Below are 16,634 nucleotides of genomic sequence, written 5' to 3'. Positions count from 1 at the left end.
GAAGCTGCTTTGTAGCTCACACTGGAGGCTCAGGTTCCTGGCTTGCTTCTGCACCTCTCCTCTCCTCCCCTCTACCTTTTCTCTCCCCACCCCATATCTCTCCCCTCCTCTTTTCTCCTCCCCTCTACCCTAATATATAGTGTTGGCTGACCTTAAACTCCTGACTCCTCTGCCTCAGCTACTTGGGTGCTGGCATTATAGTACCCCACCATACCTGTTAGCTGTTTTCCCTCTTTTCCTTCCTCTCCCTTATCCTCTCCCCTTCCCCACCCTTCCCCATCTGACATGCTGATAGAAACACAGAGACAACTGTTAGCCTCAGTACCAACTCCTAGAAGCCTCTTCTATCAGCTGGCCCCAGGACCTTCTTGAGCACCTGAGCATGGAGGTGACAGGTGTCAGAGCTCTTTGTCCACCATGTGGCTGGTGTTAGAGAAACAGCCTCCACAGCTGGGATGGCTATACCTGCCTGTTAGGACATAGCTTCCAGATCCTTGCTGAGGAGACTGGGTCCCAGTTAAGGAAAGCTTGGAACCCAAACTCTCCCAGGCCTAGCCCCAGGCTGCACTTTCCCTATGCACAGTTGCAACAAGATAAAACATCTGAAGAGTGGCTATGGTTGCCCCATGCAGAAAACATGGAGATATACTAGGAACCACAGAGCTCTTAGCTTTGGGTATAGAGAAGCTTGTCTGGTGTGTGTGCATGCATGTGTGTGTGTGTGTGTGTGTTTGTGTGTGTGTATGTATGTGCTGTTTGGGTTTGTTTGTTGCTTGTTTAACTTTTTACACAGAGTCTCATGTAGCTTAGTCTGGACACAAACTGTCCATGTAGCTGAGGCTAGCCTTGAACTACTGATCCTACTTCCTCAGCATCGTGAGTTCTGGGATCACAGCCATTTGCCATCACAACTAACCGTTTGCATACATGTAAAGGCCAGCAAAAAAAAAAAATCCCATCAGGGCTTAGTTACCAACTCTTCATCCAGAGGTCCATGAGCATGCAGAATGCAGATGGAAGGACATTGCTGTGGGACTGCGAAAGTCAGTCTGTGCTCTGTTAGAGCAAGGCTTACTCTGGAGACCCAGTAGAAAACCCTACAAGGGATGGAACAGTGAACTATGCCTCCAGACACAGACGGCTGACACCTCGAGCCCTCAACTCCATCATTCTGTGGGCATCAGTCATGTAGGCTGTCTAGACTCCACCCTCTCAGTTACCTGGCAATAGCCAGGTCTGTTCCTTCCACAGTTACCCTGAAACAGCAAGGTAGCCCATCTCACTATAAAAGGGGCTGCTTGGCCTCTCCTCTCCCTCTCTCTCTTGCTTCTCTGGCTTCTCTTGCTTACTCTCTCCCCATCCCTTCTCCCCCTCTCCCATGGCCGGTCTCTACTTCTCTACCTTTCTCTTTCTCTGTTTTTTTTTTTTTTTAACAATAAAGCTCTAAAACCATGGTCTGTCTCTGCTCATGAAGACCCGCAGTGCTAGAATGATGGAATAGACCTTCCCCTAAAGAGCCACTTCTAATCTCCTATAAGAATGTTTCCCAGCGTTTCCAGCTGTCAAGCTTGAACAGACTCTCCCTCTCCTGGAAACTGAGCTGCCCCCTGTGACCCCCACCCATTCTCAGCTCTTCCGTGGTGTCCAGTGATGTCCTGCAATGCCCAAGACCTAGAATCTGTTGTTCCTGGCTTCCTTGAAGCCCATTGACCACAGACTGCTCCCTCTCAAGCCCCGAAGCCTGGGGTTCTGTGGCTTTCCACAGTCAAATGCCCACACTGGCAGCATGGAGAGCGCACGAGGCACTCCCTGTGTCTTCCTGCCCAGAGCCCTGAAGCTCTGGCAGGACTTGGGTCTTCTGTCACACACCCTTTATTCCCCCACGTCCAGTGCCCCACACCTCGCTACTACTTGGAAGACATTTTGGCTTAGCATGGCCTCCATCTGCATAAGAGAGAAAGCAAAACAAACAAATGGACAATAACAGCAACAACTCTTTGCACTTAGAGAGTCATCTATTTCAGAGGTGACCAGCAGCAAAAATCTTAAAATTCAGCTCCAATCACATCCTTGATGCCCCTCTCCAGGCTGTGAGCGCTGGGAGTGAGCAAAGCTGGGCAAGGATTAGATCCCAAAGCCCTAAGTTCAGTACAGAAGCCTGTTAGGAGCCTGCGGGGTGGCCCTGAAGTCACCATGCTTTGTGAGTGTTGGAGGACTCATCTGAGACAGCTAGATGACCTCAAATTCAATGTTGTCCTCTTGTAATCTCAGGCTTACTCTGCAACTCCAGGGCCCACACGGCTCTGTCGGGGCTCTCACTGCAGGGGTGTGGCCAACAGCTGCTCCTCCTCTCAGTCCTACAGAGGTGAGATGAGAGGAGGGTGTGCTCTTCCTTCAGGAAGTGGGGCTTGTCAGATAGAGTTGCTAAAGAGCTGTATGCGCGCACGTGTGTGTGTGTGTGTGTGTGTGTGTGTGTGTGTGTGTGTGTGTGGTGTATCCATGTGCATGGATGTTCATGTGTGTCTGTGTGTGAAACAGGGGCTATGCTTGCAGTGATGCTGAACTGAGGGCATCTTGAGTAATAATAAATAATTTATTAATTTATTTGATATTGTTATTTATTTATTTTGAGACAACATAGCCCTGGTTATCATGGAACCAGCCTGTACTGTAGACCAGGCTGGTCTTGAACTCACTGTCTCTGCCTCCTGAGTGCTGGGATTAAAGGTGTGCACCACCATACCTGGCTCTAACAATTTTGTTTTAGATTTATTTATTTTACTCATATGAATGTTTTGTCTGTCTGTCTGTATATATATATATTTATACACACACATGCCCATGTAGGCCGAAAACTACAGTTATGGATGGTTTTGTGTCACATGTGGGTGTTGAGAAACTGAATCCAGGTTTTTCTACAAGAACAAATGCTCTTAGCTGCTGATCCTTCTCTCATCCCTTAAATAATACTTCACGAAATTTTTGTTTTTGTTTTTCGACACAGGGTTTTTCGTATACCATGGCTGTCCTGGAACTCACTCTGTGGAACAGGCTGGCTTTGAACTCAGAAATCTACCTGTCTCTTCCTCCCAAATCCTGGGATTAAAGGCGTGTGCCACCACTGTCCGGCTTTTTTTTTTTTTTTTCTTTCTTTTCTTTTGAGAAAGGACCTCATCTTCATTTTCTACTTAACCAACGTGAAATCTCATTGTCTTGTTTTATGCTTGTATCTTAGTCCCCTAGACCTTCCTTTCCTCTCCCAAGCCCTCAGCCAGGGCTGGAGAACATGGGCGCTTTGGTGAGGGCAGGCAGCTTGGATGATCTTCCCAGTGTACAGCAGATGTTCTGAATTCTAACCCTCTGAGCTCTGGAAGCATTTTTCAGGGGGGGGGGGCCTGTGTGAGCAGTAATGTGTATGTATGGATCATGTCTGTTTCTTTACCTGGGACAAATGACAGATTCTCCTTACAGAAAAACCAGAAGACAGCTTGTCCTAGGATTGACATAATGTTTTCCATTTATTCTTTTAAGGCCATATTTTTTTTTCAGAGGATCACATGGGAATGATTTGACTAGGAAATAAATGTGGTTGTTGTTGTTTTCAAGACAGGGTTGTCTTGGGTAGCCCTGGGTGTCCTGGAACGCATTCTGTAGCCCAGGCTGAACTTGAACTTAAGAGATTCTTCTGCCTCTGCCTCATGAGTGCTGGGATTAAAGTTGTGTACCATCATCATGACCACACCAACCACCATTACCACCACCTCAGGCCTTACCTCTACCTTCTTAATGAAGTGACTCAAAGTAATAAGGGTTTGAATGATTCTGTATTGAAAGTCCCCCAAAACGGAAAGGACCCTCACTCAAGTCCCGGATGACGCACCGCCCAAGAACTCACGAGAGACCAGTCTTGATGCAAACGGCAAGAGGTTTAATCGGGAAAGGCCAGTGCACTGGGGACAACTTGTATCACACGCAGGGGTAGAGGAGTCGACCCGAGCTCAAGGGGTCAGGGGTTTATAAAGGCAGAAACCGCAAACACCTGGCATGGGGCTATAGCATTTGGCAAGCATAAGGGTTCAAGGAGTATTCTGTACAAACATTTCCTGAAACAATGGAGCAAGTTAAACTTCTACTTTGTGGCCAGTACATCCTGGAACAATGGGACTAGTTTAACTTTTTTTTAAAATTATTTATTTATTATATGTAAGTACACTGTAGGTGTCTTCAGACACTCCAGAAGAGGGCGCCAGATATTGTTATGGATGGTTGTGAGCCACCATGTGGTTGCTGGGATTTGAACTCAGGATCTCTGGAATTTGAACTCAGGATCTCTGGAAGAGCAGTCAGTGCTCTTAACCGCTGAGCCATCTCTCCAGCCCCGAGTTTAACTTTTACTCCCTGCCATTAGTGAGGTCTATTTTGGACACAAGTCTAGGGGCTTACATAATGTTTTACTCTCTCTCTCGGGATCTTTCAGTAACTTCAGGATTTAAGCATCAGGAGATGGGCTTAGTGGGTGCTGAGCTGGAGGACAGAAGGAGAGAGACATATCGAGAGGCAAGATGAGCAGGCATTTCAGTTATCCTCAGACTGGAGGCTCTGTAGTGTCTTGGAGTGTTAAGATAGAGCACAATAAGTAAGTGCATTAGATTTCCTGCTTAGCAGGTGAAGGAGGGAGAGGCCAGCATAGAGGGCACAAAGGTTGTGGCGAGTGTCTGGATCCCACGCGTACTGGGGGCCTGATCTCTGGACTTCCAGGCCGCTTAGTCCCACCAGTGCTTCCGTTAGGGTCAGTTCCTCCTCCCCGAGGGAGGAGAGCAGATCAGGTTGCAGGGGGAAAACACCCTCTTTATCTTGCAGGAAGTTCTGCTCCAAGGTGCTTTCAACCTGCAAGGGACCAAGGTAACAGGAAGTAAGAAACTAGAAAGCCTTTCTCCCTCCTACCAGAGCAGGTTGAGGACCCTAAGCCTCTAAGGAGAGGAGAAGACCTCTCTAGGGATAAGGCTGGGTCCTGTGAGCACAGTAGGTCTGCATGTTCCCACAAGTTCTAGCGCCCATCCCTGCCCCACCCTAAACTCCCCCTGTAATCTGTCACTTTTTCTCACCAGCTTCAGTTGCACTGGTAAGATCTTTTTCTCCAAGGATTTTACTAGAATCTTCAGTTGTTCTTCAGTTAGCTCTGGAGGGAAAAGCAGAGAAAGAAAGAAAAAAACCAAACAAACCAAAGAACCAAAACCAAAAAAACGATGTGTTGCTGGTACAGAGGGAACTACAGACTACAAATAGTGTTAGCACACTCTGATCAATTAATCCATGCATCCACGCATCCATCCATCTATCTATTCATTCATATGCTCATTTGTCCATTCATCCATCCCACCGTCCATCTGTCCACAGCTGAACACCTGCTCTATAACATACACCTTTGCTGGTCATTAACTTTTAAAAAAGCTGTATTTTTTGACTGGGTAAAGTGACACACACCTTTAATCTCAGCATTTTGGAAGGCAGAGTTATATGAACCTTTGTGAGTTCGAGGCCAGAGTGCTCTACTCAGTGAGTTCCAGGCCAGCCAGGGCTACATAGTGAGTCCTCATCTAAAAAACAACAGCCAAACAAATTCTAATCTTTCAAAGCAGTTTTGAGAGAAGCCATGGCCTTTCTGTTTGTTTTTGAGACAGAATCTCATTCTGTAGCCCAGGGTTAAGTTAGGCACTCTGTACCCAGTGTGGCCTGAGACGTTTTTCTTTTTGTGTGGGAAAATGTGTCATGCAAAGGTCAGGAGGAAATACAAGCACAAGATCAGAAGAGTAGTGACTCTGAAATTAAAGCTAACAGGCAGCCAGCACTGTTGAAGTGATGGACCTGACCCCATGTAGAAGGTTTGAAAAATGTAAAAAAACAGGGGCTGGAGAGATGGCTCAGCAGGTAAGAGTACTGAGTGCTCTTCCAAAGTTCCTGAGTTCAAATCCCAGCAACCACATGGTGGCTCACAATGACCCATAATGAGATCTGACGCCCTCTTCTGGTGCATCTGAAGACAGCTACATTGTAGTTATTTATAATAAATTAATCTTTGGGCCGCAGCAAGCAGGAACTGAGCAAGCAGGGTTGACCTGAGCAAGCTCGGCCGACTTGATTAAGCAGAGGTCCTAAATTCAATTCCCAACAACCAGATGACTACTCACAACCATCTATCTGTACAGCTACAGTGTGTACTCATATACATAAAATAAATAAATAAATAAATACATCTCTTTAAAAATGGACCAACTTAAACCCTAGAAATGAAACAAATTTGGTGGTGAATTTTTTTCTCTCTCAATTTCCTGGATTAAACTCAGGTCCTTGTGTATGTATACACACACACACACGAAAGCACACACACACACACACACACACACACACACACACGTATATGTATATATATACATATATACATACACATACATATATACACACACATATACATACACATACATATGTATACACACATACACATATATATGTACACATATATACATACACACCTATATGTACATACACATACATATTCACACACACACACATATATATATATACATACACATACATATGTATACATACACATATATACATACACGTACATATATATATACACATGTATACATACACACACACTATTGCATATAAGCCATCTGGAATCCACTCATTCATTCATTTGGGAATCATTCACACGATTTACTCTTATAACAGAAAGAAACTCGTCTGACTCACTTCTCACTCACCTGTCAGAGCCCCGAGGAAGTAGAGGATGGCATCCATAGCGTCCTTTGACAGCAGGACATCTTTGGGGAGTGCTTCCAGGGTCACTTTCTGACCCTTGTCTAAAGCCCCTTCAAGCTGTGAGGAAAACTGGGTGACTAATACTTGCGGTGAAGGTCTAACCTAGCACTTGGCACACAGTAATCTGTGAGCCGAGGCTGACTCTCTCCCACTCCCTGTTTCTTTTGTGTGTGGTCAGGTCCTAGGAAGTGCTGGACTGGTAGGTAGTAGGCTCCTTGGTCCCTGGGTTTTGAGTTCTGGAAAGTACAAGCTGTTATCCAGCAGGGGGCGCCATAGGCTTATGGTACCCTCTGGCCATCAGAGGGCGCGCCCCACTTCCGGGAACCCTGTACTGATGTTCTTCTTTCAGGGATAAAGGGGGCAGTGGTAGTCCAGCAGCCAAGGTGCACTTGGGAAGGACATCTGCTATTTATTCTGCAGCCTTTGGTCACCGTGCCATTGCCAGTTCCCCTCCCCATCTGCAGTGGCTGCCACCACCCACACTTCCCTCCCTCCATACTCCCTGTGCTCTGGGCTCTCACCTTCTGCTCAAGGTCCTGGAGCTCTTTCTTCTTTCCTAGGAGATGGCTGAGGGAAGTGAGTAGGGAGCTTCGACCCACTGGACTCAACTTCTCCACTTCTTGAGTCTCTCGCTGAACCTCTTCCTTTAATGTCTTGAAGTCTTCGTGCATCTCCCCTAGGAGCACAGTTAATGTGTCAGGCACCCTTCCAGCTGGTGCCCTCTCACCCTGAACATAGGTTCTGTAGGCTTCAGGACCCCTTCCTCAGGATCCGATGCCCTGATTCCAGCTTTTATCTGACTTTTCCTCTTTCCCAAGGGGTGTGGTTATGAAGTTATGCTAAAGCTTTGCTATGAAAGATGGAGCAGAGAGGTGGACTAGACTCCCAGCCTTCAACTATCATGACAGTTATTCCCACTACTGTTACCACTACCACCACACTGTATCCCAGGATTCATCCTTTATCAAGTGCACAGTTGACTTCTAGTTTCAACTACTACATCCAGACATTTAGGAGAAGCCTGTTTTTTTTTTTTTTTGTTTGTTTGGTTGTTTTTTTTTTTAAGACAGGGTTTCTCTGTGTAGTCCTGGCTGTCCTGGAACTCACTTTGTAGACCAGGTTGGCCTCAAACTCAGAAATCTGCCTGCCTCTGCCTCCCAAGTGCTGGTGGGATTAAAGGTGTGAGCCACCACTGCCCAGCTTGCTGTTTGTTTGTTTATTTATTTATTTATTTATTTATTTATTTATTTATATTATTTATATTATTTTATTTTTTTATTTTATTTTATTTTTCCCTTCTATTGTTTGTGGACAAACGATGTTTTTGATAACTTAATGAAGTGGACACTGGGACTACTTCAGAGAGCAGTGGGTCTGTATCCAGGGACTGTGGCTGTGAACTGCAACCTGTCTGTTTAGTTGCCTGAATTCTAAAAGTACATCTACTTTGCCTTGGAGGGAATAGCTTCCTGGAAAGGCTGTAATCCCAGGACCCAGGACTTCTTGATTTTCTCCTCTCTCTGTCTCTCTGTGTATGACTCTCTCGGTCTCTCTCTGTCTCTCTGTGCCTGTCTCTCTCTTTCTCTGACTTTCCCTTTCTTTCCCTTCCACTCTAATGCTTCTCTTCCTGCTTGTGCAGCAAAGTCTTGAAAAAAATTACAAAGCTCCTTACCAAAATCAGAATCTTGGATCACTGAGAAATTAAGAGGCAAATAGACAGATAAGAACAAATCCTAGCTGGGCAGTGGTGTTGCAAGCCTTTAATCCCAGCACTTGGGAGGCAGAGACAGGCAGATTTCTGAGTTTGAGGCCAGCCTGGTCTACAGAGTGAGTTCCAGGACAGCCAGGGCTACATAGAGAAACCCTATCTTGAAAAAACAATTCTTCAGAACGGCAGCCATTGCTATGAAGCATGAGAGAGCACCGCCCCTCTGAGATCCCAGATGTCTTCAGAGTCCTCTTGCTCCAGTCCCGGGAGATTGGAATGGAGCAGAACTAATACGGGGGCTAGAGAGATGGCTCAGCAGTTAAGAGCTCTGACTGCTCTTCCAGGGGTCCTGAGTTCAATTCCCAGCAACCTCATGGTTGCTCAAAACCATTTGTAATGGGATCTGATGCTGTCTTCTGGTGTGTCTGAAGATAGCTATAGTGTAGTTATATAAATAAAATACATCTTTTTAAAAAAAAGAAAAACTGATACAATGTGAAAAGGGCACTCAGGCTGAACTGGTATCACTCAGCAGCTGGGTGTCTCAAGGCCATCTGCCCCAGTTATTGTCAGCAGATACATGTGGAACAGGTTGCAGCTACTGATGACAGCAAAGGTCTGGGGCAGCAGATCTCTTGCACATCTTGTCTAAAGATCTCTCCATTCCATTGTTTTTATTGGAACTTCTTATTCTATTCCTAACTTCTTACTGGAAATTCTGCTGTAGTTGAGGGACAGCTGTTTGCTGAGATCTGTCCCACCATCTTCCCGGTCAGTCCCATAAGGAGGGAGGAAAAATAAGGTTTTGAACTTAAGTTAAAATGAACACTTACCAATGAGCTTCTCTTCTTCTGGCTCTTCTGAAAACACAAAAACAACATCTGTCATGACAAACTCTTTGCTGCCTTTCCCTAAAGCCATAGGCTAAGACAGCCTCATGGTAGCATTATGAAAATACGGATATTCTGCGAGTATACACACCCCTTACAACTTTGGAACACATCCCATCTCCAAATCTCTCTCTGTTTCTGGTTGTGCTTTGGCCCTGTCTCTTTGTTCCCTCTGGGCAGTGTTAATATCCCATACCTCTATCTGTCTGAGGACCCAGGAAACAAAAGCAGATGCTCTTGTTGGTAGATTATAGGAGCTGCTGCTATTTTAGGGTGGGGGCCTTTACCAGATATCATCTGGGTAGGAGATATGAAGGCACTGCAAGGTACACGCCTGATCTTAGGGAAGGTTTGCATGCTGTCATTGCAAATGTACGGAATATCTGTAAGGGAGAAGAGACAAGACAAGGCATCAGGAGGTCATCACCAGCTTCCCCACACCCTTCCTTCTTCAGCCTCAAACCCCAAGCTCCTCAAATGCCCCAACTAATTTTTGACCCAACCTTCACTGTTGGAAGCTGTAAGCTCTTCCCTACAATAGCAATCACCCAATCACCAATTCAGTGCTGGTGTTAGGATCTGTTTTTTCCTTGGGCTTCTGGAGGTCAGAGGCTGTGCTCATTTAGATTTTGGGTCACTCCCCACAGCTTCCCCAGTGCCATAGACACCTGAAATTCAGGTCCTTCATCGAGAGCAACCTTTGTTCTGTCTCCAGCAGTGGGCAATATAAGATGCTGTTCCCCCCACCCCATCCCCTCACACGGCAAGAGGACCAGGATGCCACTATACAGATGCAGCCATCTCTTATCTTGAGGCGAGAACATGTTGGTCTTTTCTCACCCCAAAGATTGAACAAAAAGACTCTCAGTAGTCTCACTCGATAGGCCAGGACACAGCCCTTGGGGATGGTTACAGCCTTGTTGTTGTTCAAGGATCCCTAGGATTACACAAGGAGATTCTGTGAATTCTCTGAGAACCATTAGCAGGAGGGGCAGGATTCAAGTACACGGCTGGGTCTGACAGTATTTGAGGACACAAGCAGTAGGAAAGCCTTCAGAAGGATCTCTAGTTGTCTCTCTCTGTGCTCTGAACTTATGGCCCTTGAAGCCTTCCCATTTATATCTATCTATCTATCTATCTATCTATCTATCTATCTATCTATCTATCTATCTATCTATGTACATATATATATACATATATATGAATATATCTATGCATTCATTTATTTATTTTATGTATATGAGTATACTATTGTAGTCTTTAGACCCACCAGAAGATGGGATTGGATCCCATTACAGATGGTTGTGAGCCACCATGTGGTTGCTGAGAATTGAACTCAGGACCTCTGGAAAAGCAGTCAGTGCTCTTAACCACTAAGCCATCTCTCCAGCCTCCTTCCCATTCATTTCTAGTGATCACCCGCTGCGTCTGGACTGGACAGCAGAGGAACTGGACAGACCTGCTCTAGCACCTGCCTGTGGATCATCCTGCCCCACATCCCAGGTTCTTCCTTCCTCCACATCAGCTGCCCCATTCTTATCTCATTCGGGAAGTCTTCCTCTGGCTCCCAATCCCATACCTTTCCTCTTGAACATACTCACTAGATGTATGTATAGATTATAAGAGATGCACTTATTTCCACTGGGCTTTACCTGTGCGACTCATCTATAAGTAAGGACATTCTGAAAGCAGGAAACTGCCCTCTTCCTGGGATCTTACCAGGTAGTCCACACTGACCTTGAACCTGTGACTCTCCTGCCTCTGCCTTCTGAGTGCTGGGATTACTAGTGTGCACCACCATACCAGAGAGGAGAGCAGGGGAGGGGTGAGGACAAATCCTGTATCACTGAACTTGCTCTGTGTTGTCTGTGGCCTATGGAGACCTGGCCTGCTGGGTACCACTGAGCAAAGGACAGTGTGTGTGGTCTGTCTCTCTCCATCCCTGTCTATTTCTATCTGTGTCTGTGTATAGCAAACCTGTAGTCCCAGTAGAGCCAAGCTGGGGAGAGAGAAGATGGCATTTGCGTTGCCAGTTTGCTCCACAGTAACTTCCTGCTTGGCTTCTACTGCCTCCATCACCACATACAGGTTCTTCTCATGATACCTCATCTCGTTCAGGAACGAGTGGTCTGCTGACAGTTTCCTAAGACAGGAGAAACAGGAAGACACCACCCTCAACATTTCTTCACCAAGGCCACCTCTGTGCTTTGTATTATTTTATTTTTGAGACAAAGTTCCCGCTGCACAGCCGTGGCTGTCATGTGTAGAGCAGGCTGGCCTTGAACTCACAGAGATCCACTTGTCTTTGTCTCTCAAGCACTGGGGCTAAAGGTGTGCACCATTATGCCCGCAGTGTCTGCTTTTTTAATCTGTCAATCCTAGACAGTACGGTGCCAGGGAAGGCATGAGGGCTTAGATCAGTCTTGTGCTTCCTGGTAGGGCAGCAGCTTTGAGTCTGAGTTGCCTCATCTATAAAGCAGAGATGATGCCAACTATTTTCCAGGATGCTGAGATAAACTGTGCAAACAGCTGGAGGCTCATCACCTGGCATCTCCACTTCCTCCTACGCTTTCCTCCATATGAAAACACATCTCTGTCCTCACAGTATCTGCTTTTGTTCCTGAGTTCTCCCTCAAAACACTGCCCTATTTCTCTTCTTCATCTACTGCAAATGTCTCAAAGGGTGAGCCATACTCACGGTCTGAGTCTTTATCACCCCATCGGAATCTCACTCCGCTGAAATCACAGTGACCCTGCACTCACTAAACTGGGTGACGCCCCCTTAACATGGACCACACTGGATCTTCTCTCCTTCCATGCCTTTCTGTCTTATCTTGGCTTCCAATTGCATGAATTACTCTCAGTTTTTTAGAAATTGACAAATAGATTTCCAAAGTGGCTGTACAAGTTCATACTCCCACCTTTCCCGAAATCCTTGTGAACATGTGTTATCTTGTGAGATTTGATCTTAGCCATCCTGATAGGTACAGGATGGAACTACAGAGAGGTTTTGACTGACTTTTCGCTGATGACTAAAGACTCAAATATTTCCTTAAGTGTTTCTCTGCTCTTCTAGATTCCCTTGCTGAGCATTCTCAGTCTAGCTCTGAACCCCATTTTTTAATTATGTTGTTTGGATGTTTATTTTTAACTTCTTGGTTTCTTTGTAAATTCAGTTTATTAGCCCTCTCTCAGATGTAGGGTTGGTGAAGATACTTTCCAATCTCTACACTGCCTTTTTGTCCTTTTTACAGCATTCTTTGCCTTACAGAAACTTTTACTTTCATGAAGTTCCATTTATCAGTTATTGATCCTGACAGCCCCTCAGCCCTGTCCTCTCTCACCTCTCCTTCTTCAAGTTCTCCAGAGCCGAGGGAGCCACGCTGAGTGTCTGCACCTCCAGTGTGCTGCTTTGTGACAGACCCGCAGTCCCCTTTACCTTCACTGTCTTTGGCACTTCCACAAGTCCCTGTACTTGGACATCCAGCATATTCTTAAAGCTAAAGTTGCCACTGTCTGTCAGATCTGTGGGAGGGAAAAGACAGAAGCAGCTGAGCTGAGAGGTACCCCCACTCATCAGCACCCCCAGAGAGAACTCTGGGCTTGGTGACCCCTAACCATATCAGTGGGGAGAGCTTGAGAATCTTCCCTGTGGTCAGGATGGCTGGCCCCAGCCCCACAGCATCCTTCAGAGCCCAGCTCTGGGTGAGAGGCTGACCTGAGGGGGAGCTGCCCGGCTCCAGCAAATCCAGGAGAGTGTAGTCGGTGCGCACATAGCGGGCTCCCCAGAACAATGTGCTCTTCCTCTTCCTCAGCACCAGGCAGAAGGGACGAAAGTGTTTGAAGTCGATGAGGCTGTCTAGGGGTGTCAGATCCCCTCGAGGGTTCAGCTCTCTAACCAGGGCCCGGGTGACATCCTCAAACACAGGCATTGTCTCTGTGGAGAAAGAGATGGACAATGTCCAGGCAGCCGCTGGGGTCGTCAAGACCTGGTAAGGACTTTGTAAGAGGCTGTCACCAGGCTTCACTCCTAGAGTAGAGGGGAGACAATTAGAGCATCTGGATGTTGGATCTGGAAGGAGCCCCAGAGTCCTTCTTTTGTGATGGACAATCCCGAGCTCTAGAGTTCACATGGCTGACACAAGATGCCGGCTTTTCCCTTTGCCAAGGGCTCTTTTCTCATTCCATGTTCACTTCTTCACAGAACAGAGCCCAGTTAGAGTCTGTCATCAGCAAGGGAAGGGAAGTGTCCTGTCACACTAAGGGACAGTTGAAACTAGGACCTGCGGACACTAGGGAAAGAAGCAACCGCACTGGGCCCAGGAGCCTGGGCAGTCAGAACTGGGCAGATTCCCCAGTTGCCCTTTCCTTGGCAAGGCTCTACTTGCTTGTACCCTACACTTCCTTCCCACCCACCTCCTAGCAACAGGAGTATAAGTGGGCTTGTTTCCCAGTTCCTCTCTCTCACTTACTTCTTTGTCTTTGTTAGTTCTGTTTACGATATATCCCCTTTCCAATAAAACTAATTTGTATTTGTCCTTTATGATTCAAGTCAAGGGCTGGAGAGATTGCTCAGTGGTTAAGAGTGCTGGCTGCTCTTCTGGAGGTCCAGAGTTCTAATCCCAGCAACCACATGGTGGCTCACAACCATCCATAATGAGATCTGACGCCCTCTTCAGCTGTGTCAGAAGATAGCTACAGTGTACTTCCATATAATAAATAAATAAATAAATAAATAAATAAATAAATAAATAAATAAACAAACAAATCTTTGTGCTGTAAGCAAGCAGGGCTAGAGAAAGAAGAAAAAAAGGAAGAGGAGGGAGAGGAGGAGGAAGAAAAATATTCAACACAAGTTGTTAGCTCACTCCTTTACTCTTTTGGACATTTTGGCGACTCTGCTTGGATTCCCAAGGCACCTTGTATATCAACTTCTGAAACACCTGCTAATTCATCTTGTTACCATCTGTTAACCTGACTTCTTTGCCTACTTATCTATGACTTCCCAGAGTGCAGAAAATGGGCCTTAGTCACCTCTACAGCATCAACACTAGACCCCATGTCTGGCAGAAAGAAGGATAGAAAGAGTGAGCATGGTCCTGGGAGACACACTGTGAGGAGAGGGACCAAGAGGATGTGGGCCCTGCAAGCACCACAAGTTTGGCATCTTTGGTCTCTGTCTTTCAAGTTGAGGTATCATACCTGGACATTCAGGAAACACACTCAGATATTCCTGGTGAGTGGAAGAGGTCAGTCACATCAGCTAGCCTCCATAGGCCTCACCCTTCTGTAGTACTTGACAGAGGCAGGGAAACAGGAGGAGCACACATAGATATTGGGCCATCCTGCCATCTACAATATACTTTCCAGCCCTTGTTCCTGGAAGGGTTGCAATGGCCCAAGTCCCTCCAGGGACAAACTGAGTGTACTTAGATGCCACATTCACTCCAGTAGTGACCTATGTGACAGGCTCAAAGGCCTGGACCCAGTCCCGAGGAGAAAAATTCACAGAAACTTAGTCTCCCGGAACCGTGACATCCCATAGCACATATGCTCCAATTTTGTCTTTGTGTTAGTCTGAGTATGGATCTGTCTGATTTCTTTCAGTATTGTTTTATTATAGTAGTCTCCAAGCAATGACTTGCCAAATATCTAAGCAAAATTGAACTTTGCTTCCTGGCCTTCACCAATGCTCTAGGTAGTCCTTGAGCCAACTCTGGGCTTGGAATTCAATAAGAATGTCGCCTATTCAGTGAAATTCAAAATTGCCTCTAGTATTGTAAGGGAGACAGTGCAAGAAATCAGGCATTACTATCTACTACATAGAGTTAGAAATCTCAGGGCAAGATTAGCAAAGTAAGTTTAGAATTCTTTTTTTTTTTCTTGTTCTTTTTTGTTTGTTTGTTTGTTTGTGTTTGTTTTTGAGACAGGGTTTCTCTGTGTAACCCCGGCTGTCCTGGAACCCACTCAGTAGACCAGGCTGGCCTCAAATTCAGAAATCCATCTGCCTCTGCCTCCCAAGTGCTGGGATTAAAGACATGTGCCACCAAGCCGGGCAATTTTAGAATTCTTATTATAGTTATGTATGGCAGACTACATTACTTATTAGTAGAAAGTCCCCCCACAAAATCACTAAGAATAATAGCCAAGCTACTCCCATATGCAAGAATTTACAATTATCCACGAAGAAGGAAGGTTGTGGTCTAAGAAGGAACTAGAGTAAATTCTTAGAACGATAGATAGCTGAGTTACACCCATACACAGGAATTTACAATGGCCTACGGGGAAGGTGGACTATACGATAGAGTAGAATTGGAACTATGGCAAGGGCATGAAGTCCTTGCTCCTGGCTTCTAAGATTAAGCAGACCTTAGGTGGGGCTGCTTTTGATCCCAGTTGTTAACATTGATTTTTCTTTAATCCCAATTGGTTCCTGTTAGCTTTTTGTATGTATTCCTCTGTTTAGAGTAAAAGTCACTTATAAGACTGGTTCTTGCTTTGAGACAAATTACATCCAGATACAGCACTCCCTCGTGTCTGTGTCTGTTTGTCACCCCCTTCTTGCCAACTCCTTGCCCACCTGTAAAGAACCTCAATTTCTCCCACGGATTGAGGGGGACTAACAGAGGCTGGACCCTGGCACCTAGAAGTACCTACCCTTCATCAGAGAGGAACTCAAAAGTTGCCACTCTTCTCTCTGAGGCCTACTATAAGTCCTACCCCCAGTGAAATCCAAGAGGACTTTATGGCCATGATAAAGGATAAGAAATCCCATGCCCATTTGGCCCCAACCTTCCCTTGGCTCCCCAGAATGTCCTCATGCCTTCTGAGCTGTCATTGATCTTACCAGGGAAGGGTGATGCTAGGTCCTGTTCAGCAGCAGGTGTTTGGTGAGAAATCAGAGCTCTTTCGGTCTATAGGTTGAGGAAATGACTGACTGTCCCTTACCAGGACTGGCTGCTTTATGCATCCATCAAGGCTGGGATGTAGATTCCCACAGACCCCACCTCTCTTGATGATCTCACCCCTTTTTGTTCCAGGAGATCCGCCAGCATCAACCTGTTAGAAGTGCCTCACCTCAGGCCCTGGCCCCTGGCCTGCTAAGAGATGAGGGGGTGAGTAGGGAGTTTCCAGGCAGGTATCTGTGTCCCTGGAGCTGAAACAGAAAGAAGTAGAGTCTGAAAGTTTGCTTGTGAACTCTGGGGAGCAAG

The 16,634-nt window shown here is 46.1% G+C and overlaps 1 protein-coding gene across 3 annotated transcripts; it reads right to left on the bottom strand.

Moving 5' to 3' along the window:
- Nucleotides 1-3,905: 3,905 nt before the first annotated feature.
- Gsdma3 (gasdermin A3) lies at nucleotides 3,906-16,358 on the bottom strand. Of its 3 annotated transcripts, none has more exons than NM_001007461.2 (11): nucleotides 16,271-16,358; nucleotides 13,142-13,360; nucleotides 12,768-12,948; nucleotides 11,401-11,566; nucleotides 10,264-10,360; nucleotides 9,711-9,806; nucleotides 9,367-9,393; nucleotides 7,347-7,501; nucleotides 6,768-6,882; nucleotides 5,106-5,179; nucleotides 3,906-4,887 (listed from the first exon to the last, which is right to left on the bottom strand). In NM_001007461.2, the coding sequence occupies exons 2-11, from the start codon at nucleotides 13,353-13,355 to the stop codon at nucleotides 4,618-4,620; spliced, it is 1,395 nt and encodes a 464-aa protein (NP_001007462.1). In that variant the 5' UTR covers nucleotides 13,356-13,360; nucleotides 16,271-16,358; the 3' UTR covers nucleotides 3,906-4,617. The 3 variants fall into 3 exon arrangements, with proteins under 3 accessions (NP_001007462.1, XP_006533737.1, XP_017170133.1); XM_006533674.3 differs by having other exon boundaries at nucleotides 4,405-4,887; nucleotides 13,142-13,453; nucleotides 16,271-16,280; XM_017314644.2 differs by lacking the exon at nucleotides 16,271-16,358 and adding an exon at nucleotides 8,498-8,518 and having other exon boundaries at nucleotides 4,405-4,887; nucleotides 9,367-9,388; nucleotides 9,754-9,806; nucleotides 13,142-13,511.
- Between the last annotated feature and the right edge of the window lie 276 nt (nucleotides 16,359-16,634).

The sequence above is a fragment of the Mus musculus genome, chromosome 11, assembly GCF_000001635.26.
Source record: "Mus musculus strain C57BL/6J chromosome 11, GRCm38.p6 C57BL/6J".
Classification (NCBI taxonomy): Eukaryota; Metazoa; Chordata; class Mammalia; order Rodentia; family Muridae; genus Mus; species Mus musculus.
The sequence above is the reverse complement of the archived record's forward strand: the minus strand, read 5'-3'. Positions and strand labels throughout refer to the sequence as shown.